Genomic DNA, 27,708 nt, shown 5'->3' on the forward strand with positions numbered 1-27,708 from the left:
CAAATGAATATCAATTGATGGAATGTATAATGATTCTAATCTTTTTCACCTACTTTCAGCAATACTTCCACAAACTTAGTGACATTGCATTGCGATCTATCGATTCCACTTAATGTTTAATTAATGTTATCCTTAACCATTTTGAAGTTTTGGAAAACAACTAAGCTTTCTTTTACAAGATTTGACTGGCAACTGCCACCCTTCAATACTCTTATCCTACACCCATTATCTAAACTACATGAAAAAGTAGGAACTATAAAAGAATCCTCTTGAGAAATCGGTTTTCATAACTTTTATTACTGCTAAACTACTGTTCGTGGTTTCAGTTGAGGAACTAGACTGTGCGAGACTATTAGGAACTTCAGACAGCAAATTCTTTAAGCACAAAAAACCAGAGTGCCCTTCTTGGCAGTATATACACTTAGAATGGAAACTAAACGAGCCTTATCAATAAGGCAAGCGATTCAGCTACATTTTCCTTGTGTATAAGTTGAAGTTTGATCCAAGTAAATAAGCTGGCGAGTTTCAATCCAAGTGAATAAGATAGGGAGTTTAATCTCTGGCACTGTCGCTCAATTAGTTTGTTATGCGTATTGCGTGAAATTTTTCATAATTCTGACCCTCCTTTACATTCACATCGTCCCACACGGTATCACCCTGCTCGCCATACAGTACTAGGTATCCAGTTAGTAATAGTCAGGCCTTCTCCATCATGAGGCTTAATAGTACTTGGTATTCTTCGTTTTATTCCAGCTATGACAAAGTTGTGGAATGATCATCTTAATTATGTAGTTGAAGTGGTAGAACTTCAAATGATCATGCAGCAAATGCTTTCATGTTGAACAACAGGCTGACATAAGGCATTTTTTATATTTTATAAAGAACTCTTAATGTAACTCTACTATACTTGGGAAAAAAAAAATGTAACATTTTTAATTGTTTACTACAATTCTTTTCCAAACTGGGCTGGGCTATTGTTTGCTGTTGGAGTCATTTCTTGGGCTTATAGGAGCGTATCCTGCTTTTGGGTTGTGGCTAGTTAATTTATATGCATTTTCAAGTGACCATGGTATCAAAAATTTCAAGTGACCATGGTATCAAAAATTATGTTTGGTAGACTGAAAAGTGTCAAATGAGGAATGGCATTAATACCTCCTTTTCTGTATATAGTATTTACTATTCCAGGTATTAGTGGTAAATATTACTAACATACTATTTTTGCCCGTAAGAGGCGACTTATTTAGGTTAACAAGTAAATTAATCATTTAGTTATTTACTCCATGCTATGTTGAAAAGGTTATTAGTGAATTTTTTTTTTTTTATTTTATTACAATTAGTGATTTAGAGTACACGTATTTAGAATTTTAAAATAAGTACAATACATGCATTAGGATTTTCAAGTGCATATAAAGGTTCCAAGTCTTTTAAACTAATTATTGCTCAAATCATTTTAATTTGCTACAGGTTAGATTACGACCAATTTTCCACAATACAAAGAAGATCCGGGACTGTCGAGGAGGGGCCTGCAGGAGGTGACCAGAGGAGCCCGGCACTGTCGTGGAGGGGCCTGCAGAGGAGCCCGGCACTGTCGAGGAGGGGCCTGCAGGAGGAGCCCGGCACTGTCGAGGAGGGGCCTGCAGGAGGAGCCCGGCACTGTCGTGGAGGAGCCCGGCACTGTCGTGGAGGGGCCTGCAGGAGGAGCCCGGCACTGTCGTGGAGGGGCCTGCAGGAGGAGCCCGGCACTGTCGTGGAGGGGCCTGCAGGAGGAGCCCGGCACTGTCGTGGAGGGGCCTGCAGGAGGGGCCTGCAGGAGGAGCCCGGCACTGTCGTGGAGGGGCCTGCAGGAGGAGCCCGGCACTGTCGTGGAGGGGCCTGCAGGAGGAGCCCGGCACTGTCGTGGAGGGGCCTGCAGGAGGAGCCCGGCACTGTCGTGGAGGGGCCTGCAGGAGGAGCCCGGCACTGTCGTGGAGGGGCCTGCAGGAGGAGCCTGCAGGAGGGGACCGGCACTGTCGTGGAGGGGCCTGCAGGAGGGGCCCGGCACTGTCGAGGAGGGGCCTGCAGGAGGGGCCTGGCACTGTCGAGGAGGGGCCTGCAGGAGGAGCCCGGCACTGTCGAGGAGGGGCCTGGCACTGTCGAGGAGGGGCCTGCAGGAGGAGCCCGGCACTGTCGAGGAGGGGCCTGCAGGAGAAGCCCGGCACTGTCGAGGAGGGGCCTGCAGGAGAAGCCCGGCACTGTCGAGGAGGGGCCTGCAGGAGGAGCCCGGCACTGTCGTGGAGGGGCCTGCAGGAGGAGCCCGGCACTGTCGAGGAGGGGCCTGCAGGAGGAGCCCGGCACTGTCGAGGAGGGGCCTGCAGGAGGAGCCCGGCACTGTCGAGGAGGGGCCTGCAGGGCAATGTTAAAGAGGACCCCTACATTGTCTAGGAATTGGCCTCAAGAGAATCCTGATGCTGTCGAGGAGGGGCCTGCAGGGCACTGTTAAAGAAGACCCCTACATTGTCTAGGAATTGGCCTCAAGAGAATCCTGATGCTGTCAAGGAGGGTCCTGCTGGAGGAACTGGTTTTGTCGGGCAGAGGCCTGTAGGTGGTGGTGCTCAGCACTGTTGAAGGAGATCTAAACGAGAAACTGTACTGTTGCACTGGTACTGTAGGAGCTGGTTCCTTTAAATCTCAAAATAATTTCTGTATTTACTCCTTCAAATCATGATGGTTGTCTTAACTATATACAGGCATATATTGTAACTGCTCTCGGCCTTGTTATCTTGACTGAGGTTTTAATGTTTGTGTTCTGACTTTGATGATATAAACTGCCTCTCTCTTCATTCCTTTGCTTCTGATGCTCGCTGATTTACACTGCCTTTCATCTTCTCTTACCTCTTCCTTCTGTCTGGTTTATAAACTGCAAGATGTAAAAGTCATGTTAAATTGTATATATATGATTGAAAAAATAAAAATAAATATGAATTACATTTAAGCTATTAATAATTCCTCCCTCAACTGTAGTAAGTCACTTTAATATCCCAATATCACCTGCTGCTGCTGTAACTATAATTTAGGTACTGAAACATTCAGAAAGTTGCTTGTAAAAAGTTCACGTCATACTAGAAAATTATTTTCATCATTCTGCAGCATTATTTTATATGCAATTTACATTAAAATACATTCTATGCTTAAATTATACCAATACATTAATTTGCATTTGAGAAACATGATATACACACTTCAACGTTAAAGGACATCAAATTACAAATATAAAATACTTACTTGGACAGAGAAAAACACTGCAGTTTTTCTTCCTACAAATCAGTTTAGAATTTATGGCTCTGCTGTACCTTTTATCCGTAGTTTGGACCTCTGAAACAAGGAAATTAATCAAATTTAAAGGAAAAATTGAATTAGAAAAAGTCATCCAAGACAATAATCAGTGAAAGAATTGGATGGCTTTCTAACGAGTTGGTCACTTGATAAAATAATTTTGAACTTTTTGACTTCCTTTCTGGTTCACCTCTGAGAAAAGCAAGTCTCCACCATCAACTGTACTGGCCTATACATCGGTTGAACAGAAGCTCGAGAGTGGCCACTCTTTACTCTCTACTTCGACGCAGATCATGACAAGATCACCCAGTCTTTCTTTTCAGGGACTATTCCCCCCCCCAACCCACTCACGTAGTTTGTTGGTCTGGATATAAAGTTCTTTTAGCATTATACTAACTTTAAAAACTCATAGGTCAATTACGTTTGCACTTTTGCCCGAGTGACTACCAACTAAGCTGTTTTAAACTATCTGATTTAATTATCTAATTCTAAACTTACAAGACATTAGCTACTGTTTTAATCCTTATAAGCAATAGATAGCAATCACACAGGGTTTTGCCTTTTCTTGATTATTAAATGTAATCACTACAATTGAACTGATATAACAAATTTCTAACATTTTCTAAGCAATGATTGTGGGGGAAGAGATATTTTATACAATCAAATCTATTGCAAAAAGCTAGATCTAATCTTGATGGAGTTAATTTAATTTCTAAACCCTAATGATGTGGAAGGGATGCACATTTCATGATAAGCATCCTTTTTACCTATATGGTAATTACAAACTTAATGGCCTTTGAGAAGCTTGTTATATGAAAAATTGTGCGAGACTAGTAATAAGTATTTTTACTTGTTCCAAGTCCCTTAAAAGCTGTTGACCAAATATTTCACGATTTCCAATGGAGGCATCAATGCTATTTAGGAAAATGAACTTGCTATGGAACAGCCAAACTAACTATCATTTTTCTTAGCTTATTAGCCGGAGAAGCCAATGAGGAAATCTAAATTTATGCTAGCATTATCTTTCATTTTGCTTTGATTTCATTTTGGAATATCACAGACCATTCAACTCTGTCATAAACAAAAATAATTCCAGTTTAAAGGTTATAAGATTATTAAAGGCATGGGACAGGACAACGTCCAAACAGACCATGTACAGTATATGTATACTTATAATCAGTGCCATTGTCTCCCTTCATCCAAGCTAGACCAGACAATCGCTTCTAATGACTCAGCGGGTAAACAAGTTCTCTCCCAAACTCCCCTATGTAGACTTATGGGGCCAAAACCTGTAATCAACAAAAATGTCTAAGTACTTTCGAATAACATTAATTTTCTTTAGAACATTTTTAATCACAATTGTCTTCTGACTAAATATAACTGTTAAAACTTAATAAAAATGCCTCAATTTAGGCAACTAGAAAAAAAAAAAAAACTTTTGATAGTAATAATTCATTTACAAAATCTATATAAGAAAAAATTTTAAGCTTCAACCCTAGTTTGAATAAGGATTTCATAAGCCTTGTGAGTTAAGGAAATAAAGAACAATATAAAATATTTTAAGGACAATAACAACATTCAAATATATTTTCCATATAACTATGAAGAAAGACTTATATCAGCCTTGGTCACAGTTGGAATAAAACTTTTAGATTAGTATGTAGTATTGAATTTTATGATGAAGAAGGCATTGCATTAGAATTAACTACATACTTAGTATTATGAGCAGGACTTTACTGTCGGCGAAAATCTGAATGCATAAGACAGTTACTAATGAAAAATCTTATGCAACATGCATAAAGAACTAACTATACGACATTACCAGAGATTAACATCTAGAGATTATGAATACTGTAATAATAAACTTTAATGGACCGAAAGTTCCTGTCCAACAAATTAAGAAGAGATTCAGAAATTGAAGACCAGACAGGAGAAAATAATCAAAAGGCAAAATGAAAGATTTAAAACAGTTTTAAATAGATTGATCACCAAAATTTTTAAAAGGCTTTCTCAAAAAGCTAATTTTTCAAAAAAGTAAAATTGCAATCAAGAACCACACCTAAAATATTAAAAGAGGTCTTAGAAAGTTAAAGAAACATAGTCAAGGCTGAGATCTGATTGTTCAGAAGCCACTGTCCTTAACCTAATTGTATCATACAGTTTTGTTAGGTTACATCATCATGCACTAATTTTAGCTAGCTTTATAAGGGATTCAGCAATCCCAAATCTACATTCAGATAGAATTGAAGCAGAGAGAGTAGCATCATTTACATACGCAAAAAGCTTGTTTTCTAGGCCAAACCATGTGTGTGTGTACTGAACATGGTATTGAAAGAAAAGGACCAAGAACACTACCCTGAGGAACATGATATTACATGCCTAGTCACTATGGTGCCCATCAACAACAACTTTTGGCAATCTATTACTCAAAAATTCAATAATGATGCTAAGAAAAGACCCACTACTCCCAACCGCATTTGAAAAAAAGGGCCTCATAATTAACAACGGACAAAGCAGCATTAAAATCGTACAAACTTCCTGACCACAATCAAGGAATTTTTGTACAGCCTTGGAGATTGTAAGAACGGCATCACATGCTCCAAGGCCAAAGGAAAATTGCAAACTAGGGAACAGAGGAGTACCTTCAGCATACCTACTTGGATGTTTTGCCAAAAGACGTTAAAAAACTTTAGTTAATGTGGGAGTTATAGAAACTTAGCGATAATCAGTTGGACTAAAGCTGCCACACATTTGCATAATTTAACAATACTACCAAATGTCCAACAATGGTAAAAGAACCTCTTCTTTCTAACTTGCAGAAAATAACTTAACAGATGTCTTTATAAAAATCAAAGGAGAAAGACCATTTGGGTCTACACCTCCATAAGCATCAGGGTCCATCAAGAAAGCTTTAATTTCACAGGACCGAAAAGCTAAATATTTGTTTTAACCTAAGGAAAACAGGAATGAGGTAGATCGAGAGTCTTACTCTGCTTACTGTCAAACACATTAGCCAAGAGTTGCTGTTGCCTTTACCTTTGGACAGCGAGTGAGGGTAGTCTGGTTTAAGTAAAGGAGGAATTATTAAGATTACACGAATGACTACAGATTTAAGGGTAGTTCACCAATTATATTACTGGATTGTACCAGATAGGGGTTTATTTTATAGTTAAATTGTATTTACTTTCAGTTGAAGCATAAACTCAGAGCAAAAGCTCTTAACCAAGTATAGTTATTCCAAGTCAAATCTTATCTATTACCTTTTGAAAGATATGCATCCGGCTTCTCCAAATAAGCATGTCTACAATCATCATTGAACCAGGGTTTGTCTTTCACTTAGTACTTAAGCACTCGAGAAGGGATACGCCTATCAATTATGTTGACCGGATTCTCATTCAAAATAACAGGCTCAACTCTTTTATACAATTGTGACCAATTCACATTGAAAAGATCACCCAAAATGCTATTCCAATCGGCTTGAGATTTTATATATATCTGACAAGAATAACACATTAGGGACAGGCTGCTCAGTATTAACTACTAATGAAAATAAAGTATGATCAATGTCCCAACTGGAGGATAAAATTTAATTGTTTAAACACCAGGGGAGTCAGTGTATTAAAAGGTTCATGTAATTACTGTGAGAAGCTTCACTTTGATTAGCTCAGCCTGATTCAGAGGCAAAGTCCAAAGCTTTTAAGCCATGGTGATCAGTATGTGAAACAGAATTTAACCAGTCCTGATCGTGAGCATTGAAAACACCATAATGGTAAGAAGTCAATCGAAGATAGCATTCTACAAGTCTGGATTCCTGTGCCACAAACTTTTATTACCAGAATCTCATGACATCCACATTCCTAGCAGGACTTGTGAAAAGCCGGGTACTAAGTCCTATTATACACCGATATTCCTTTTGCACTAAGAATGGCATCCCATTTTAAAATTATTGGTTTCCTAAAACTTGGAAGAAACTGCTCAGATGAGTGCCTTATTTAATAAACCAAAGTTTTTAAGAATAAAAGAATAAGTTCTCTGGAGGCAACTTTAATGTCCTGGAAAATTAATTATTCAGATGAACTTTCAAGAGCAGATTTAAACTTTCTTCGCCATACAAGTTTCTTTCTTTTACTAATATAACCAAAGTAGATAGACCTTTTGAAAAGTTTTCTAATGAAACCCAGATTTAGAATACTTAGCCAGAACAATGTGGATTTTCTATACACCAAAATTCTCTATCAGATTTTTAGTTAAAGAATTTTACGTTTAGAATATCTACTTGATACGGAAAACAAACTATCATTTATCAAATACCATACCAAGTTGAACAATCCTTCATGCAACTATTAGTTTTGTGTTTGAAAACTATTGTCATAAATAAAGTTTTGATGAGCATTTAGTGTAATAATTCTTATTCTATTTTACTTCAGGATTCATCCACAGACAAATTTACTGCTAACTTTCATTCCCTATTTTCAACATTCATAACAACTATTTTCAACATTTAGTGGTACTGTACATAAGTGGAAATATATACAGCATAAAATTTACATTATAATCCCATTTACTCCTAAGACATTTATTTTCAGTAAGGAATAAGAAAAAGTAATGCCACATTCTTCAGTGGTCAGTATGAATTTCAAGATATATACAAAATCTCAAATGGATTAGAAGTACTGACCTGAACTGGCTCTACCCTATGGCTCATTGTGTAAAATTACACTGCTACACACTCGCAGCATTTGCCACAAGAATTTGTGCTTAAAAGATGTGACAATGGGAGAAAGGTAGATTTAAACAAGGCCAATAGGGCAAAATCAATTTGAATTAGTGATGAAAGGAAGAAGACAGCTGGGAATCTCTTAAAATTCCTAACATTACTGGCAAAGTAAAAACCACCTTCTTGATTAATGTCTTTTTAATTAATTTGTATTTTCCTAACTACATTTAGGGGGAAGTGACTTGGTATATGTATTTATGTATATTACATTGTCATTTTTCTATGACCATAATTAAAGAATTGCTGTGGGTCTAACAACATTGTATTGTTGTCCTCTATTCCCACGAGTCGGGTAAGAGTGTAGGAGCCTGTGGCTCAATAACCACTTTAGTCTCTTGGTTAAGAATGGCTGAGTGGATGAGGCGGGAAATATAAATAAAAGACTCAAGTTTGTATTGATAAGAAAAATACAAATTACTTTAAATATTTGTAGTCGTTCCTACGCGAATGCAAACCCTCATCCTTCATATGGAGTCTTCCTTAGGGTGGGAGGATGTGTCTATATGACAATGTTAAGGAATTTGTCTGACCCTTGACCCAAAGGAGAAAAATATCAACTATCATGACTGGCTCATACGAGGCAAGGTTATGCTGTCAGCCTCAAAGAATTGCTGGTAATTGTTATAGCCATAACCCAACAAGTTTGAGTTTTGTGTAAGAACAATTTCTTGAATCTTAAATGTACCATATATATACTGTATAATGACTCGGTGGTAATCTTACCTTAATAAGTGCTCATGAGCATAGGTACTCCCAAGGAAAGGAGGATCCGAAGAGAGGAAGGAAGGCACTTTCATTCTCCTCTCATACCATAATTATGCTGAAAATAGCTGACGACATAACATGTTAAGTGTCCTACAGGGGCATAGGTTTTAAGTTACTGTATGTTAAGTGGCTACCACCAGTTCTAAGGAGATTATATCTAAAGATCCGTGGGTACAATCTTTTAAGTATTAGGCTGTTTTGTTGGTCTTGTCTTTTCCAGACCCCAGCACTAAGAACCTGTGCAAAAGAGTGGCTTCCATGGCATGCTAAGACTGCAGCAATACCACAATGTTGAGAGCCTTGGGAGGTGTCCAGTCGAAGCTTCTCCATAAGATTTTTATGCTCTCTTAAGTCTTTCACAACTTTGGCCCTTTTATTAAGCTTGTAGAAAGGCCATTGTAGAGGCTTTGGCATTATCAAAGACTAAGAATCCTGGTTTGGTTTCATTGTCCTCTTAGAAGAGGTGCTTGCCATAGGTGTAGTATGACATGTATTCAGTAAAACTTTGCAAAATATAAAATGGGCAGTGATAAAGAAAATGGAAGAGATTCTGGTTAGTTGTGATCATAGTTTTGATTCAAGCTAGAATATGACTGGAAGATTATATCAAACTAGGAATTTGTAGAGAGATTGTGAGTACAGAAGTTGTGATAAGGGATAATGAACAGTAGTGTCAAAAAAACCAAATGTGAAGTGGCAGGACAAAGCCCTGCTGGAAGGCACATGGAATTGTGGAAATATGTTATAGATGAAGACCTTCCTCTGACAGGATTTCAGGTAGAGACAGTAAATGACAAAATAATGGAAAAACCCTTATCTAAAATTCATCAGTACGTACTGTAAAATGAGAATTTTGTGAAAAACGTTCATGATGCACATTGTAGTATGTTTACTGATGTCATATGTGCAAGGAACGAGTAGAATATGAAAGAAATGTGTCAAACTATTGAGCAAAGAACGCAACTTTTCCATTAGAAGAATCAACATCAACTTGTTCATATGACACCTTAGATAAAGAACTTGGGAAGTTCAAATACTATCTAGCAAAATATTGCAAAATAAGATGTTAGACAACATTGTCTACTCAAAATATTTGCTACTAGATATCAGATACCCCGAGAAAACCTAAAATTGCTTTTTAAACTTTGAATAAAATGTTATTTTCATTAGTAAAATAAATTTTTGAATATACTTACCCGGTGATCATGTAGCTGCAGCTCTGCTGCCCGACAGAAAAAACCTACGGGCGGGATACGCCAGCGATCGCTATACAGGTGGGGGTGTACAACAACAGCGCCATCTGTCGAGTAGGTACTCAAGTACTTCTTGTCAACAAAGAACCAATTTTCTCCTCGGTCCACTGGGTCTCTATGGGGAGGAAGGGTGGGTCCTTTAATTCATGATCACCGGGTAAGTATATTCAAAAATTTATTTTACTAATGAAAATAACATTTTTCAATATTAATCTTACCCGGTGATCATGTAGCTGATTCACACCCAGGGGGCTGGGTGGAGACCAGCATACATGTTAACATTAGAAGCTAAGTATCCCGTATTTCATTTTAGCAATTATTCAAAATAACAAACAAAATTAATAAGTACCTGGTAAGGAAGTCGACTTGAACCATTACTCTGCCTTTTTAAGTACGTCTTCCTTACTGAGCCTCGCGATCCTCTTAGGATGCTGAGCGACTCCTAGGTGCTGAAGTATGAAGGGCTGCAACCCATACTAAAGGACCTCATCACAACCTCTAATCTAGGCGCTTCTCAAGAAAGAATTTGACCACCCGCCAAATCAACCAGGATGCGAAAGGCTTCTTAGCCTTCCGTACAACCCAAAAACAACAATAAAAAGCATTTCAAGAGAAAGATTAAAAAAGGTTATGGGATTATGGGAATGTAGTGGTTGAGCCCTCACCTACTACTGCACTCGCTGCTACGAATGGTCCCAGGGTGTAGCAGTTCTCGTAAAGAGACTGGACATCTTTAAGGTAAAATGATGCGAACACTGACTTGCTTCTCCAATAGGTTGCATCCATTACACTCTGCAGAGATCTGTTTTGTTTGAAGGCCACTGAAGTTGCGACAGCTCTAACTTCATGTGTCCTTACCTTCAGCAAAGCATGGTCCTCCTCATTCAGATGAGAATGGGCTTCTCTAATCAAAAGTCTGATGTAATAAGAAACTGCGTTCTTCGACATCGGTAAAGCAGGTTTCTTAATAGAACACCATAAAGCTTCTGATTGTCCTCGTAATGGCTTCGTACGTCTTAAATAGTACTTAAGAGCTCTTACTGGGCATAGCACTCTCTCTTGTTCGTTTCCAACCAAACTGGACAGACTTGGAATCTCGAACGATTTGGGCCAAGGACGAGAAGGGAGTTCGTTTTTAGCTAAAAAACCAAGCTGTAAGGAACATGTAGCCGTTTCAGATGTAAATCCTATGTTCCTGCTGAAGGCGTGGATCTCACTGACTCTTTTAGCTGTTGCTAAGCAAACGAGGAAAAGTGTCTTCAAAGTGAGATCTTTAAAAGAGGCTGATTGAAGCGGTTCGAACCTTGCTGACATCAGGAACCTTAAAACCACGTCTAAGTTCCAACCTGGTGTGGCTAACCGACGCTCCTTTGAGGTCTCAAAAGACTTAAGGAGGTCCTGTAGATCTTTGTTGTTGGAAAGATCTAAGCCTCTGTGGCGGAAGACTGCTGCCAACATGCTTCTGTAACCTTTGATCGTAGGAGCTGAAAGGGATCTTACCTTCCTTAGGTGTAAAAGGAAGTCAGCTATCTGCGTTACAGAGGTACTGGTTGAGGATACTGAATTCGCCTTGCACCAGCTTCGGAAGACTTCCCATTTTGACTGGTAGACCTTGAGAGTGGATGTCCTCCTTGCTCTGGCAATCGCTCTGGCTGCCTCCTTCGAAAAGCCTCTAGCTCTTGAGAGTCTTTCGATAGTCTGAAGGCAGTCAGACGAAGAGCGTGGAGGCTTGGGTGTACCTTCTTTACATGCGGCTGACGCAGAAGGTCCACTCTTAGAGGAAGAGTCCTGGGAACGTCTACTAGCCATTGCAGTACCTCGGTGAACCATTCTCTCGCGGGCCAGAGGGGAGCAACCAACGTCAACCTTGTCCCTTCGTGAGAGGCGAACTTCTGCAGTACCTTGTTGACAATCTTGAACGGGGGGAACGCATAAAGGTCTAGATGGGACCAATCCAGAAGAAAGGCATCTATGTGAACTGCTGCTGGGTCCGGAATCGGTGAGCAATAATTTGGGAGCCTCTTGGTCATCGAGGTAGCGAACAGATCTATGGTTGGCTGACCCCACAGGGTCCATAGTCTGTTGCAAACATTCTTGTGAAGGGTCCATTCTGTAGGGATGATCTGACCCTTCCGGCTGAGGCGGTCTGCCATGACATTCATGTCGCCTTGAATGAACCTCGTTACAAGAGATATGTTTCGATCTCTTGACCAGGTGAGGAGGTCCCTTGTGATCTCGAACAACGTCATCGAATGAGTCCCTCCTTGCTTGGAGATGTACGCCAAGGCTGTAGTGTTGTCGGAGTTCACCTCCACCACCTTGCCTAGAAGGAGGGACTTGAAGCTTCTCAAGGCCAGATGAACTGCCAGTAGCTCCTTGCAGTTGATGTGTAGTGCTCTTTGATCCGGATTCCACGTGCCCGAGCATTCCCGACCGTCCAGTGTCGCACCCCAGCCCGTGTCCGATGCGTCCGAGAAGAGAAGGTGGTCGGGGGTCTGAACAGCCAGTGGTAGACCTTCCCTGAGAAGAATGTTGTTCTTCCACCAAGTCAGTGCAGACTTCATCTTCTCGGAGATAGGAACTGAGACCGCTTCTAGCGTCATGTCCTTTCTCCAGTGAGCAGCTAGGTGATACTGAAGGGGTCGGAGGTGGAGTCTCCCTAACGCGATGAACTGGTCCAGCGATGAAAGCGTCCCTATCAGACTCATCCACTGTCTGACTGAACATCGGTTCCTCTTCAGCATGCTCTGGATGCATTCTTGGGCTTGACTGATTCTGGGGGTTGACGGAAAAGCCCGAAAAGCTTGACTCTGAATCTCCATACCTAGATAGACTATAGTTTGGGATGGGACGAGTTGGGACTTTTCTATATTGACCAGGAGACCCAATTCCTTGGTCAGATCCAGAGTCCATTTTCGATTCTCCAGACAGCGACGACTTGACGCAGCTCTTAAAAGCCAGTCGTCCAAATAGAGGGAGGCTCTGATGTCTGCTAAATGCAGGAATTTGGCAATATTCCTCATCAGTTTGGTAAACACTAGAGGTGCCGTGCTTAGGCCAAAGCACAGGGCTTGGAACTGGTAAACCACCTTCCCAAAGACGAACCTTAGGAAAGGTTGGGAATCTGGGTGGATGGGGACGTGAAAGTACGCGTCCTTTAGGTCTAACGAGACCATCCAGTCTTCCTTCCTGACCGATGCTAGCACCGACTTCGTCGTCTCCATGGTGAACGTCTGCTTGGTGACAAAGACATTTAGAGCACTGACGTCTAGCACCGGTCTCCACCCTCCTGTCTTCTTCGCTACTAAGAAGAGACGGTTGTAGAAGCCCGGGGATTGATGGTCCCGGACTATGACTACCGCTCCCTTTTGTAGCAAGAGAGACACCTCTTGCTGTAAAGCTAGCCTCTTGTCCTCCTCTCTGTACCTGGGAGAGAGGTCGATGGGAGTTGTTGCTAGAGGGGGCTTGCGCAAGAATGGAATCCTGTACCCCTCTCTGAGTAACTTCACAGACTGTGCGTCTGCACCCCTGTTCTCCCAGGCCTGCCAGTAGTTCTTGAGCCTGGCTCCCACTGTCTGGAGAAGATGGCAGTCAGACTCTGCCTCTTGAGGACTTGGAACCCTTCTTCTTGTTGCCACGTTGACTATCGGCACGGGTACCTCCTCTGCTGGAGGTTCTGCCACGAAAGGGCGGAATGAACCTAGACGCTGGTGTGTCCATCCTAGGTCTAGGCACGGAAGGTAAAGCTGTGACTTTATGTGCGGATGACGCCACCAGGTCATGGGTGCCTTTCTGGATCAACGAGGCGGCAATCCCCTTGATCAGCTCTTCAGGAAAGAGACACTTCGAAAGCGGAGCAAACATCAGCTCTGACTTCTGACATGGTGTGACTCCCGCCGACAAGAAGGAGCAAAGGTGATCTCGCTTCTTGAGAACTCCAGACACGAAAGAAGCCGCAAGCTCGCCAGACCCATCCCGAATGGCTTTGTCCATGCAGGACATGATGAGCATGGCAGAGTCCTTATCCGAAGGGGAGGTCTTTCTGCTCAACGCTCCCAAACACCAGTCCAGGAAGTTAAAGATCTCAAACGCACGGAAAACTCCCTTCAAAAGATGGTCCATGTCCGAAGAAGTCCAGCAAATCTTGGACCGTCTCATAGCCAGTCTGCGGGGAGAGTCTACCAGACTTGAGAAGTCGCCCTGGGCAGAGGCAGGAACTCCCAAGCCGAGAACCTCTCCTGTGGCATACCATACGCTAGATCTGGAAGCAAGCTTGGCCGGGGGAAACAAGAAGGTTGTCTTCCCAAGTTGCTTCTTGGCCTGCAGCCACTCTCCCAGTACCCTTAAAGCTCTCTTGGACGAGCGAGCGAGTACGGGCTTCGTAAAGGCAGGAGCTGCTGACTGCATGCCTAAAGCGAACTCAGAGGGAGGTGAGCGTGGAGCTGCAGACACAAACTGGTCCGGATACAACTCCTTAAACAGGGCAAGGACTTTCCTAAAGTCTAAGGAGGGAGGCGTAGTCTTGGGTTCATCTATGTCGGAGTGTTGATCGTCCAAATGCGCAGCTTCGTCGTCATCAGAGATTCCTTCATCCGAATGCTGAGGAGGAAGCGGCAAAGGAGGAGAAGAAAGCTGAACGGCTGAATCCGGCAGCACGGGTGCATGCGTAGCTGCACTGGATCCAACATCATGCCGCTGCTGGTCAGTCTGAGAGCTGGCAACAACCAAAGCGGAGTGGTGGTGCGTGGTGGGGACTGCCGTGGGTTGCGGAGACTGACGCATCGCGTCAAAACACGGCAGCTTGACTCCACCTTCCCACTGCTGATGCGGTAGCTCACGCATGTCAACGGAGGGTGCCGCACGTCGGCTAACGTCAACATGCGTCTGGCAGGGTCGACTGCGCATCGGTGGTGGAGCTCTCACAGCCGGAGTGTGGGAGCAGGCAGCCGCAGTGTCAGCTGAGCGCACAACCGTGGCAGGTTGTAGGTTAACGGGTGCAGCGTCAACCTTCTCAGCACGATACTCCTGCATGAAGGAAGCTAGCTGAGTCTGCATAGACTGCAGCAAAGACCACTTAGGGTCTACAGCGGTTGGTGCGGCAACAGACGGAGTGATTGCCTGCTGCGGAACCACTCTACCTCTCTTGGGAGGTGTGCAGTCTTCGGAAGACTGCGGCGAGTCCGAACTGACCCAGTGGCTACACCTGGGCCGTTGGACTCGCTCGGAAGGGACCTTGCGCTTGAGAGGTCGTGAGACCTTGGTCCAGCGTTTCTGTCGAGAAACCTCTTCCGCAGACGAGGAATGAATGGGCTCACTCGTCTGTTTGTGGGTGGGACGATCTCTGCAAGATACGTCCTCAACCACGGAGGGTACGTCTGTACGCTGATCAAGGCCTGTCGAACCCTTTGGTCGTACGACATTGCTTCTCCCCTGGGCTTGGGAGCTTGCAAGAGGTCCCGGACTGGAAGGACGACAGGCACGAACAGACGCACCCTCATGCGTAACACTGACACTTTTCACTGCACTGACACTCACTACACTTCCCACTGCACTTTTCTCCTTCAACTCTTTGACGTCAGCCAAGAGTTGATTGCGGTCATTCGCTAATGACTCAACTCTGTCACCAAGAGCCTGAATGGCACGCATCATATCCGCCATCGAAGGTTGATGAGAGCTAGTAGAAGGGTCGGGTGTAACCACTACAGGGGAAGGAATAGGTTGTAGGGCATGGGGAGAGGAAAAATCAATAGAGCGAGACGAACTCCTCCTGATCCTATCCTTCTCTAGCCTACGTGCATTCTTAAGGAATTCTTGAAAATCGAATTCCGAAAGCCCAGCGCATTCCTCACATCGATCTTCCAATTGACAGGTTTTACCCCTACAATTGGAACAAACGGTGTGAGGATCTATAGAGGCCTTCGGAAGACGCCTAGAACAGTCCCTAGCGCTACACTGCCTGTACTTGGGGACTTGAGTAGGGTCAGACATCTTGAATTAGTCAAAGGGGGAAATCCAAAATCTATCCAAGTCGTCAACAAATAATCCAAAATCTAATCAATGAAAGTGATAAAGTATTGATGATAACTTCTGTACAGCGAAAGCTAATAACTAGAGAGAATACTTCACCAAATAGCGTGAAAATCAACTCCAGAAACAACAGCGTATCAAGTAGGTCTTGCCGGTGGCACGACAGAGAGAAAATTGGTTCTTTGTTGACAAGAAGTACTTGAGTACCTACTCGACAGATGGCGCTGTTGTTGTACACCCCCACCTGTATAGCGATCGCTGGCGTATCCCGCCCGTAGGTTTTTTCTGTCGGGCAGCAGAGCTGCAGCTACATGATCACCGGGTAAGATTAATATTGAAAATTAAAAGATAAATTTGTAACAAACTATGGTTATCACTATTGGGTATCTCATAAACAACTGAATTTGATCTCTTAAAACAACATACTGTTTCCATAGAAATAGTACTGGCATAAAGCCCTAAATTGGTGGAAAATACAATTGTAATTTTGCATACTCTACACATTAAAAAATCAATAATGTTCATACCTTCATGTTGTTGTTGATAAAATAGATTAATTTTCAGTCATAAAATTCTTGAAACAACTTTCATGTCTTCATTTGCCTTCATAAAATTATCACTGACAAGAAAATTGCAGTTTTAACGAGTCAAATATGAAAACTGTTCTCCTCGCAGTCTGGCCTGTAATTAAAGTTTTTCAAAAATTTACATAATGTTCATTTAAATTTCAATTAAAGTACTTCCATCTATAAATTGAATCTAGGGAAAAAATATTCATCTTTACAATTCATTACCTAGTCTAAGCTTTCGTTAATATTCCCATTATAACTATTCCACCCAGGGATCAATTTATGCGAAATATGCTGATAAGACCATGAGTTCCTTAAAAGATATTCTCATTGGATAGAGTGCTCATATCAATGGCAGGAACAATAATCATTAAAAAAAAAACCTGTAGGATAATCCTAGAGGCTACAATGTTACAGATAGTAGCTGAACATTCCTGTTGCAAATGAGCTTATAGAGGTTGAACAAGAACATAACTTTTATAACAGGGTGAAAATTTCCCCTTTTGCTAAAAATTGCATTTACTCTTCTACATACGACTTTTCAGGCAAGTGACCTTTATCTAGCATTGCATAAAAAAAACAATTTATCACTAATAAGGTAACCAAAAACAATATTCCCCCCTATTTCCAAACAATATTTCAATGGCAAATACTGGATTAGATTAATGGAATTTGGGCCATTCTGGACCCGCACCGACGCTTCTCAACTTTAGTGCAACTGGAGCAAGTCCTATTGCAATATGACATAAAATTCAAGAGGTTGGACACCATGATGGCTGATAAGAAGTGGGAACAGAAGTAGTGCAGAAACCTATAAAGTGGACGTAGGTAGAGGGATGTTACAAAGGCCATTTATTAATGCCTTTAGTGATGGCACTACCAATCTGGGGGATGGGAGGTTACAGGATCCTACAGGTCGCTATTTTTTAGTCATCATCAGATATTGCCCAAGCCCTTCCAGGTCCTACCTTAGGTGGAGAAGCAGCTTGGGTTAAGATCATATGTATAGGCCTATGTCGTCAATCGACTTTGCCTCTGCTGCTCATGATAGCCTTTAAACAAGCCATTATAACTAGTTCAACCCAAATACCTTTAGATAAGAGTTCCTTCAGAAACTACACTAAACCAATACAATTAAGGAACTAAAGAACCCCATAGGATCTTAAAATAAAAAGCTGATCTTATGACAACTTTAAATGTACTTTAAACTTAAAATGAATTTTCAGATCTGACATACAGTACCTCTTTCTCTCTTCATTACTTTCCAGATGCTTATAACCTGGGTCCTGCATATCTTTTCTAAAGATGTTTGTCAAATTGACTTTAAATTCAATAAGCATAAACTTGCAGTAAGTTAGCAAAAAAATCATCTACAATTAGATCAACATTTAGCTTGGCTACACCGCCAATAAGAAAATCAGTTAATTTTTCAATTACAGTATATTTCATGAAAAAAACTCCTGGGCTCATTGCAAGATAGGTAACACCAGTAAGGTAATCTTTTACATAAAGTGAAGTAAAACGTTTATGTCGGTTTAAGAGATAAAATTACCGTAATTCTTTAATCTGAACCCTTCCATTTATGGTAGTTTCTGGTACAGACCATAAAAACCCAAATATCAAAAATTTAAAAGTAATTTGTATTTTTCATAACTAGCCTACATAAACCTGAGACCTTTAACAGAGTATGACATCAGCACAGCTGAAACATTAGTTTAGACTTTAGACTTTTAAAAAGGTACTAAACAGTTGGTAGAGCAACCCTCAATGACGTTTGGCTTTGGTGCTTGAGGGGTGGTTGAGATAGGATGTGCAACTCAAAGGTCTTGGGTTAGTATGGTTGGGAAAAATACAAATTACAGTACTAAAATGTGATTTTTTTTCCTACACTTATACAAACCATTGACCATTATTAGGAGATTTACTCTTAGAGGGAGGAAGTCCCTATGACCAAATCTGGCTTGGCTAAGTAAACCAGGAATGTTCAAGGAGAGATAAGAGGATTCTCGGGAGAAAGTCATGATTCCTGTCAACTTGCTAACATCTGAGTATAGGGATGCAAGCGGAGTTAGGGTAAGCCATTACCAATGGGTAGTCAATGGAGAATCCATATCCATAGGATAATTGTTCACTGTATGCACATTTTATGATTAATAAGTGTGTACCGTATATGATTTGTCTTTCATCCGCCTTGCACGGAGGATGGGGGAAGTTACTTCAAAACAATATAAATTGTAAAGAATAGTCATTTAAAAGGATAGCTTACTGGCATCTAACGTCCTGTTCAGCATATAAAGGCCAAACTGCTGTAGGCCTACCTCAAAAGAGATTTAAGGAAAAACTGCTAGATATTCATACCTTTCATCGTACACTTGCATCGCTATCCAAATGTGATGTTACTTTACCTGTGAGGGAGCCGAGTTTGCTACACCACCTGTTGAGCGGCTACACCACAATGTTGCAAAAAACAAATTCTGTTCGAAAGGGCCCAAGTGAACACCTGCGGAGAGGTGAATAGTCTGAAGCTCAGGACTTTGAACTGATGCACCACTCAATTGAGAATGAAGCAGATGTATTGCCTGCTCGAATGATGGACGATAATCTGAAATACACAGAAAAAAATGTGATCATTTATATGTGAAAAAATGGTAACACTAACAGTAGGAAAAACAGTTTGTCCCATAAGTAGTTTTACCTGAACAAAAATAATTTCAGGATTCTTTCAAAAAGCCACAAACCTAACACAGCCCCACCTAACATAACCTAGTAGTTCCCAAGTTAGAGAACTAGCCGGGGCAAAGCCACCCGGAACCTCTTTCCCAGGTCACATACCTAACCCCTTTCCTTAGTCACAAACAGCTGAATGAAAATATAAATTTCAAGATTCATTAAAAAAAGCAACTAAACCTAACCTAACCTAAACAGGTAGTTCCTAGGTCACAGATCAAGCACAATGGACACCCATACACAAGTCACAAAACCTTAAATAAATCATAAATAATGCCTTACCTTATGATGGAGACGTCTTCTTTGTCTTTGCAATTTTTACAGAAGAGTTACAGTAAAAAATGTGTTTGCCTTCCCTATAAGATGTAGCATTTGTGAAATGACATGATGGCCTTGTAAAAATCGCTTCACTACACTAGGTGTACCATTATAATTGCAATGTAACTCTTTAGATTTCATATAAGTGCAGAAATTACATATTGGTATGTGACGTTCCATAAGACAGCCAAACAGTGGGAAAAAAAAAAAAAGGGGGGGGGGACTAAAGAGCCCATCAAAGGTAAACAGCATCTAGGTCATAACAGCTAATAAGGGAAATACCCAAATATGGTCATCTTCCATATATATATATATATATATATATATATATATATATATATATATTGTCCAAAGCAGGTATTTATCGCATTGAAAAGTCCATGTAATACTGTAATTACAGGTCAAAAAGCAAATACTGACTAAAACCGGATGTGGTAATCAATTGAGTTACAGTATTTTTCTACGATGGAAACAAAGGTAATTTTCGAAGGAAACAGTAGTTCTATATAAAACCACATTTCTTTATTAGTAAAGCTTCTCCATTGTTGTTCTATAATAATACCCAACAACATATATTTCTATCATAATACTTTAAAATACTGTATAATAGACAGAATAAAAATATTGATATACAAACTTAAAGGGGTCATTAGATAATACAGTAATGGGCGAGGTGTAGCTACACGGTCCAACTTTAATTATACCGTAATGCATTGTACATTCCAATATTGAGAAAAAAAACGGTAAAACTTCAGAAGCAGGCCGCACTCGATATTCAAAGAAGTAATCACCTACATGGCGAGAGCAAGTGAAAAAGCTATATAAAAAAATAGTCATTATATGAAAAATTGAATGAGGTGGGATCAAAAGAGCTTGCTAAGGTTCTACCTAAAAAAAAAAATTATCTTCAGTCAAGAGACAAGTTTCCTCTGCGGCAATGTTCATGTTTAATAAGCCTTTTACCTCACTTTCTTACGCAAACACAAGCAGTGCCAATTACAGATTATTGGCTGAGAGCTGTGACATCAATATGGCGTAATGGTTTCATAACCAATTATGAACACCATACAATTGAAATCAAAGTTTTACTAGGATTTCAGCAGAGTATTTCCCGTTTTTTGTATGACTTCATCATTACCTGGCTTTTTTAACCAATTAGGAGCTTCCAAATATTTATGCACAAGTTCCTGGATGTCTTTTAGAAGTAATTTTTTTCCCCACCCTTCCCTTCAGTTTGAGTTAAACCACCATCACATGACGACACCTCCAAGAGGGAACTTTGGGAAAGTACAATCTATTTCGAAATTTTGAGCAATTTCATAAATGTCAGCAATTAATTAGGATGGAAACGCTCTCCGATCAGTGTATAGCTATTGTTCACCATGTGAAAGTAAAAAATAACCCGGAAATAAGGAACCACGGGGATTGCGAGCACGGCTCTACTTTACCTCTTGCCAGTACATATGGAGCTTGCTGCTTTTCTTTTTCTGCAAGCAAAGGGATCACACCGCGGAGCAAAAACCATTAAAAGGACATGAAGTGAATCCTAGAAAATTATGATACAGTACTTTACTTTTCAGCCACTTACAGGAACCATATACTTTTTCAATTGGTTATTTAGTGTTCATTTTGCTTTTCAAACCATTATTATTGCTGCAAAACACTTTTTTGGGGCATATCCCAACCAAAAAAATACCAGTTCCCACTGGGGTCCCCCAATAATTGTCTTTTTATAAGGGCATCCAAATACTTGTGAACAGTTGGTTTGCCCCAATACCTAAATCATGGTCAGTAATACATAAGATAAAGAGAAGGAAAAACATATGGTTTATGTATGTCTAGAAAAAGTATCATATTTACCAAAAAATTTTAACGTCACAGAAATAATGACAAACAGGGCTTGCTTGCGCAGCTCAACATGTAGGTCCACCAATTGCCAGAACATAGGAGCAGTGATGTATTTTTAATTTTGCAAGCACAGCGGAGCAAAAAAAAATAAAAGCTTTAAAAAATGTCCTCGAAATAGTGACCCACAGGACTTTCGTGCACAGCTTTACATGTACATCCTGCCAGAACATAGCAGTGATTTAACTAATTTTGAGAGCGCAGCGAGCAACAGTGGAGCTAAAAAACTAGGACGTAGAGGGAATCACATAATAAGGATACTTAAATTTCATGTCATTCACAAGAAATATATATTTTTCAAACTGGATACTATGTGTATCATGCTTTTCTGACTATCATTTCTGCAAAGCAAGAGATCTTAGTACTTCAGCAACCAAAACCCAAGATTTCTAACTGGGGGTCCCAGGCTTGTAGAGTGAGAAAGGGCAGTTGAAGATAACTTGACCCCACCAAAAAAAAAATGACTAGGACGTTTATAATATAAAATGATGGCCCCTTTATTTTGCACAAACTAGTAACTTATGACCAAACCACTACCTATCAGCTTTTTTAACAGTCTGGAGGGTGATTCGGTTAATACACGATACTCTAATTGCTAGCGAACTGGAATTCACTATGAGAAATGGATGAGTGCTGGCCAGTTTGGTATTTTTAACTTTACTTTTAATGGGGGCTGGGGCATAACTTATGAATTGGTCTATTAAAATGTGAAGTATCTTTTTCACTCTAAGTCTATTGTTTACATCTGAGAGATTGAAGGGGACTTATTGCACATGCGTTTTCCTATGGTTTGCGGAGCTTTGTGTGTATTTACAATGACGAATTTGTAGTGTTTTTTTTTTTTTTTTTTAAACCAATTAACAGCTTACAAGTACTTCTACATAAGTTCCTGGATGTTGTTCTACAACAACCATTTTTTCCCACCTTCGTCTTCAGTTTCCACTCAGCCACCATCTCGTAAAGACTACTCCCAGAGGAAACTTAAGGGAAGCACATCAACCTACTTCAAAATCTAGAGTAATTTCGTTCATGTCGGCAATTGATTATGATGGGAATGCTCTCCGTTTAGAGTAAATATTTTTACTAAAGTGTAATTATAAACTAACAGCGAAATAATACCTCAAAGGTCCAATTCTGACTTAATTTTGAGGGAAGGCCAGGACATTTTCTACTGCAAAGCTTTTGTAAGGATTGCCAAGAAAAAAAAGGCAACGGTGTCAATCATAAGGTAAGGAATTATTTGTGATTTACTTATACATAATGTAAGGATTTGTGATTTACTTGATTTGGCCTGGGAAGGAGTTTCCGGGTTGTGCCCCGGGCTACGGGTTGTGGCCTGGGAAGGGGGTCCGAGGGCTTGTGGCCTGGGAGGGGGTCCGGGGGCTTGGCCACGCCTAGGGTTTGTGACCTGGGAAGGGGTTCTGGGGGCTTGCCCCTTGCTAGGGGTTGTGACCTGGGAACTACTAGGTTAGGTTAGGTGGGTTTGTTGGGTTCTGAACCCTTCTGAAAATCTTGAAGTATTCAATACTGTAATCATGTTTAGCCTATTTTCCGCCACTTACATGAACCATGTATTTTTCCAACTGACTATCTTGTGCTTATTTTGCATTTATTGCTGTAAATCACTTTTCTGACTTTCCCCAACCAAAAAAACCCCGGTTTCCTGCTGGTGTCCCCCATAATTGTCTTCATATGAGGGGGTCTAAACACTCATGAACGGGTGGTTTGCCCAATAATCAAGGTCAGAAATGCATAGAACACTAAGATAAGGAGTAGGAAAAATAAACGGTTCATGTATTTGGAAAAATAAACGGTTCATGTATTTGGAAAATTAAAACGGTTCATGTATTTGGGTAGAAATTAAAGTATCATACATTTACCGGTGATTCCTTGGCTGGTTGCTAACAGTTACAATTGAGATGGGAGCAAAACAGGATTTTATCAAAATCTATAACCCTGTTTATACTAGATATTGCCGATAGTAGTATATGGGGCTCAAAATACTGTATTTCTAAAGAGCTATTAAATTATTCGCGTTTGAATGTCATAACTAATATTGTACTATTCTACTAAGCCAAGGTATGGTAGATTAGGGTCAGGAATAGCTAGGTGCCTAGGTACCCTATGGGTCAGTCTATTGCCTGCACATTTAACCCATAGCAGATTAATAAAATAACCTTAAACGTTGTAAAACGGCATACATTTTGCAACCTAAATAAGAATTGAAACTACCTCATGGAATATCAATATATGCAAGGACTATACTTCTCCAATAGTGAAGAACACTATAGTATATACACAGACAACCCGGTAGGTGGACACACAAGTTACCGGTTTCCAACTTCTACAGCACAAACATAATTAATGTCTTACTGGTTTTCAACTTTGCAAGAACTTCAGACATTAGTTGGATGTAGTCGGTGCCCCGTCGGGAAAATGTAAGGTGGCGACTTTCCAAGTTCCAAAAATTTTCAGTCGGTGCCCAGTCGGGAAAATGTGAGGTGACGATGACTGACTTTCCAAGTTCTAGTTCTACTGTTCCAATAATGTTCAGTGTTGCCAGATGGGTTAGTCTAAAAATCCCCAAAACTTAATGTACAAAATCCCCATTTCCCAAAATATATTTTCTTCTGATCACATAGACTTTACTAATATAGAAATATACTTCATATAGGTGCAAATAACTAATTGCAAAAATATAAAGGTATCCTTATTTTTTGTTTCTTCTTCATGATAATTTGCACAGAATATCCCCATCAGACACCCAAAATCCCAAAATCTAGGGATAAATTTCCAAATCTGGCAACACTGTCTGTGTCAACCGGAAAGGTTATCAGCCCTATGCAGTCTTCAAAAAAAAAAATATAAAAAAATTCCTTATTTTTTTTTTATTATTGTAGGGTGTGTGATAGTGATATTGTAGATAATGCCTATGACAAAATAAAGCCCGGGCATGGGTCGAAAAAATACCCAAAGCATCAGAAAAAATGAGAAAAAAAAAGACGAACACGAAAATTACAAACTGTCCATCCATCGTACATCTTACTTGGTTATCGTACTTAACTGCCAGACAGTACACCAGTTGACAAGTGTGTTTGACTTAATACTATTTATCTGTATCGAATAATAACAATGTTTTTAATACGGCAAATCATAAAATAAAGAAAATAATACTGTAGTATATGTAATATAAAAATACATGCTAAATATGTTAAACATAGTGTTAATAGCCTGAAACTTGACAGAAAAACCGTAGGATTGTTATGGATAGGCTATATGAAAGAATTATAAAAATCTTCAAACACAGAAAATGGTAATTTTCTGATGGTAATTTGTCTGTTAAAAAGAGATCATTATAAGGTGGAATACCCATAAAATATAACCTCGAAAGTTAGAATAAGTATGTTTAGTATACTTGAATGTGTAGTGTGCTCTCGTTGAACACGTTAAGGGTAATCGCATGTAGTTTTACTATCCCAAAAGCTAAATGATTTATAAGTTTTCAGGATTTTTATTTTTTTAACAAATTCTAAAGGATAAATTTTAGAATGAATGCTTTCACTATAATCTGAAGTTCATTTAAAATACTCTGTATGACCATTTTGTTAATAATAACCGACTACAAAAAGTGAACATTTCTCGAGCAAAACGTTTACACGTAAATATGTCTGAAAAAATGTAATGTTCATATTTACTTATTCCAAAGTTACTAAAAGTTCTTATTTAACAATTTATGGAAGCTACATGAAATAAGAACGGGTAAACATCTAATTGCTTATTTATGTTTAATTATGAAAATTTTTATCCAAGGCCAATAAATGGAAAACCTAAATACATGAAAAATAATCGGTATACACACACACACACACACACATATATATATATATATATATATATATATATATATATATATATATATATATATATATATATATATATATATATACTGTATATTATTACTTGATAAACTACAACCCTAGTTGGAAAAGCAGGATGCTATAAGCACAAGGGCTCCAACACGGAAAATCGTCCAGTAAGGAAAGGAAATAAGGAAACAAATAAACTACGAGAGAAGTAATGGACAATTAAAATAAATGTTTCAATAACAGTAACAACATTATTATAAATCTTTCACATATAAAGTATAAAAATAAAAAAATACAAGAGGAAGAGAAATAAGATAAAATATTGTGCCCGAGTGTACCCTCAAACAAGAGAACTCTAACTCAAGACAGTGGAAGACCATGGTACAGAGGCTATGGCAATACCCAAGACTACAGAATAATGGTTTGATTTTGGAGTGCCCCTCTCATAGAAAAGTTGTTTACCTTGGCTCGAGTCCCTTCTACCCTTACCACGAGGAAAGTAGCCACTGAAAAAATACATTGCAATTGTTAACCCCCTTGAGCGAAGAGAATTGTTTGGTAATCTTAGTGTTGTCAGGTGTATGAAGACAGAGGAGAATGTGGAAGGAAAAGGCCAGAATATTCAGTGTATGCCTATGTGTAGACAAAGTAAAATGAGTTGTAATCAGGGAGGAGGATTCAATGTAGTACTGTCTGGCCTTTCAAAGGACCCAATAACTCTTTAGCGGTATCCCCATTTTCATCATTAGCTGTAACTAGTCTAATGCAGGTCAAAGGCCTCAGACTTCTTTCCACTCGCGCCTGTATATGGTCTTTCTATGCCAGTTTATACACGCAAATTTTCTTAGTTCACTGATCCATCGTATTCTTCTTTCCCCTGCTTCTAGGGACTCATTGTGTTATTCTTAATGGCTATCTATTTATGTCTAGAGTCTAGACTCTTTTGGCTCGTGAAGGTGATATATATATATATATATATATATATATATATATATATATATATATATATATATATATATATATATATATATATATATATATATATGTGTGTGTGTGTGTGTGTGTGTGTGTGTGTGTGTGTGTGATTGTGTATGTGTGTGCGTGTAAAGATATATATGAATAAATTTAAAAAATTATCCACACATAGAGAGTATCTATATTTTTTTTCAAATCTGCAAATAATCATATAATGAATGAAAAATAAAACTGCACTATTTAGTTTAATCTACCGTAGTCTTTCCAGCAATACTTGTAAAAGAAAATGGTGAATATAAAATAACAGAAAACGGTAGTAGATGGAAAGCTAAACCATATTGTTCACTAGACCTATTCATTTTCAATACCCTACAGGAATTTTGCAACAGGTAGTTTGAGATTAATGATTATAAAAATTTTATAATTATGTAATATCGTGTCACTTTTTAAATCACATATCAGTGAACAAAGAAAAACGAGCACAATAATAGCGTCACAATGTTTTAAAATAAGACTCCATATCTGAATAAACCATTGTATACTAGAAGTTATTCGATATCCGATACAAAAAAAAGAACTAGTAAACCATTATTGTATTTATCAGAAGAGTTTTTTCAACCACACTACCGAGAATGCATACATCTGTGCATTTCGGTGTTGAAGTATGTTTAAGAATTTATTTTATTGCCATGTAACTTTTTTTCTTTCGATTTCTAACCCTGTTGCAACCAGCACGGTCTTTAGAAATAAGTGTTTTATACAGAGATTATTGAGGAGTGTTGCATATAAATAAAAGTAAACTAGAACCCCGGTATTCATATAAATTTATGATTTAGATTCAATTCTCCGTGTTTTCTTCTATCATTATAAACGAAACCTTCGCGGTGATATTTATAAATGGTGCAAACGAAACTGTCACACTTTTCTAAATGGTATCAACAATATTCATTATAAAACTGCAATACAATATACGTCACATGTCATGATTATCACCTTTAATCCAACTGACACATTTTGAATTTAATTAGTGGTAGGGTTGTGGTGGCCGATGTGGTAACGTCCCTGACTGGTGAACGCCAGACTGGGGTTCGAATCCCGTTCAAACTCGTTAGTTCATTTGGTCGCTGCAACCTCACCATCTTTGTGAGCTAAGGATGGGGGTGGGTGTTGAGGGAGCCTATAGATCTATCTGTTGAGTTAAAGGCAGCCACTGC

General features: G+C 39.6%; 1 protein-coding gene across 1 annotated transcript in view; it reads right to left on the reverse strand.

Annotated features, from left to right (window-relative positions):
- Positions 1–4,408: 4,408 nt before the first annotated feature.
- The window catches only part of LOC137643278 (uncharacterized), a 111,675-nt gene continuing 88,375 nt past the window's right edge, over positions 4,409–27,708 (reverse strand). The window contains exons 5-8 of the mRNA XM_068376118.1: positions 24,027–24,226; positions 19,109–19,305; positions 16,662–16,815; positions 4,409–4,601 (exon numbers count right to left, since the gene is read on the reverse strand). Coding sequence (XP_068232219.1) covers positions 16,774–16,815; positions 19,109–19,305; positions 24,027–24,226 — 439 coding nt within the window. The 3' untranslated portion in view covers positions 4,409–4,601; positions 16,662–16,773. The remainder of the gene's footprint in view (positions 4,602–16,661; positions 16,816–19,108; positions 19,306–24,026; positions 24,227–27,708) is intronic.

Source organism: Palaemon carinicauda, chromosome 6 (genome assembly GCF_036898095.1).
Source record: "Palaemon carinicauda isolate YSFRI2023 chromosome 6, ASM3689809v2, whole genome shotgun sequence".
In the NCBI taxonomy this organism is placed as follows: domain Eukaryota; kingdom Metazoa; phylum Arthropoda; class Malacostraca; order Decapoda; family Palaemonidae; genus Palaemon; species Palaemon carinicauda.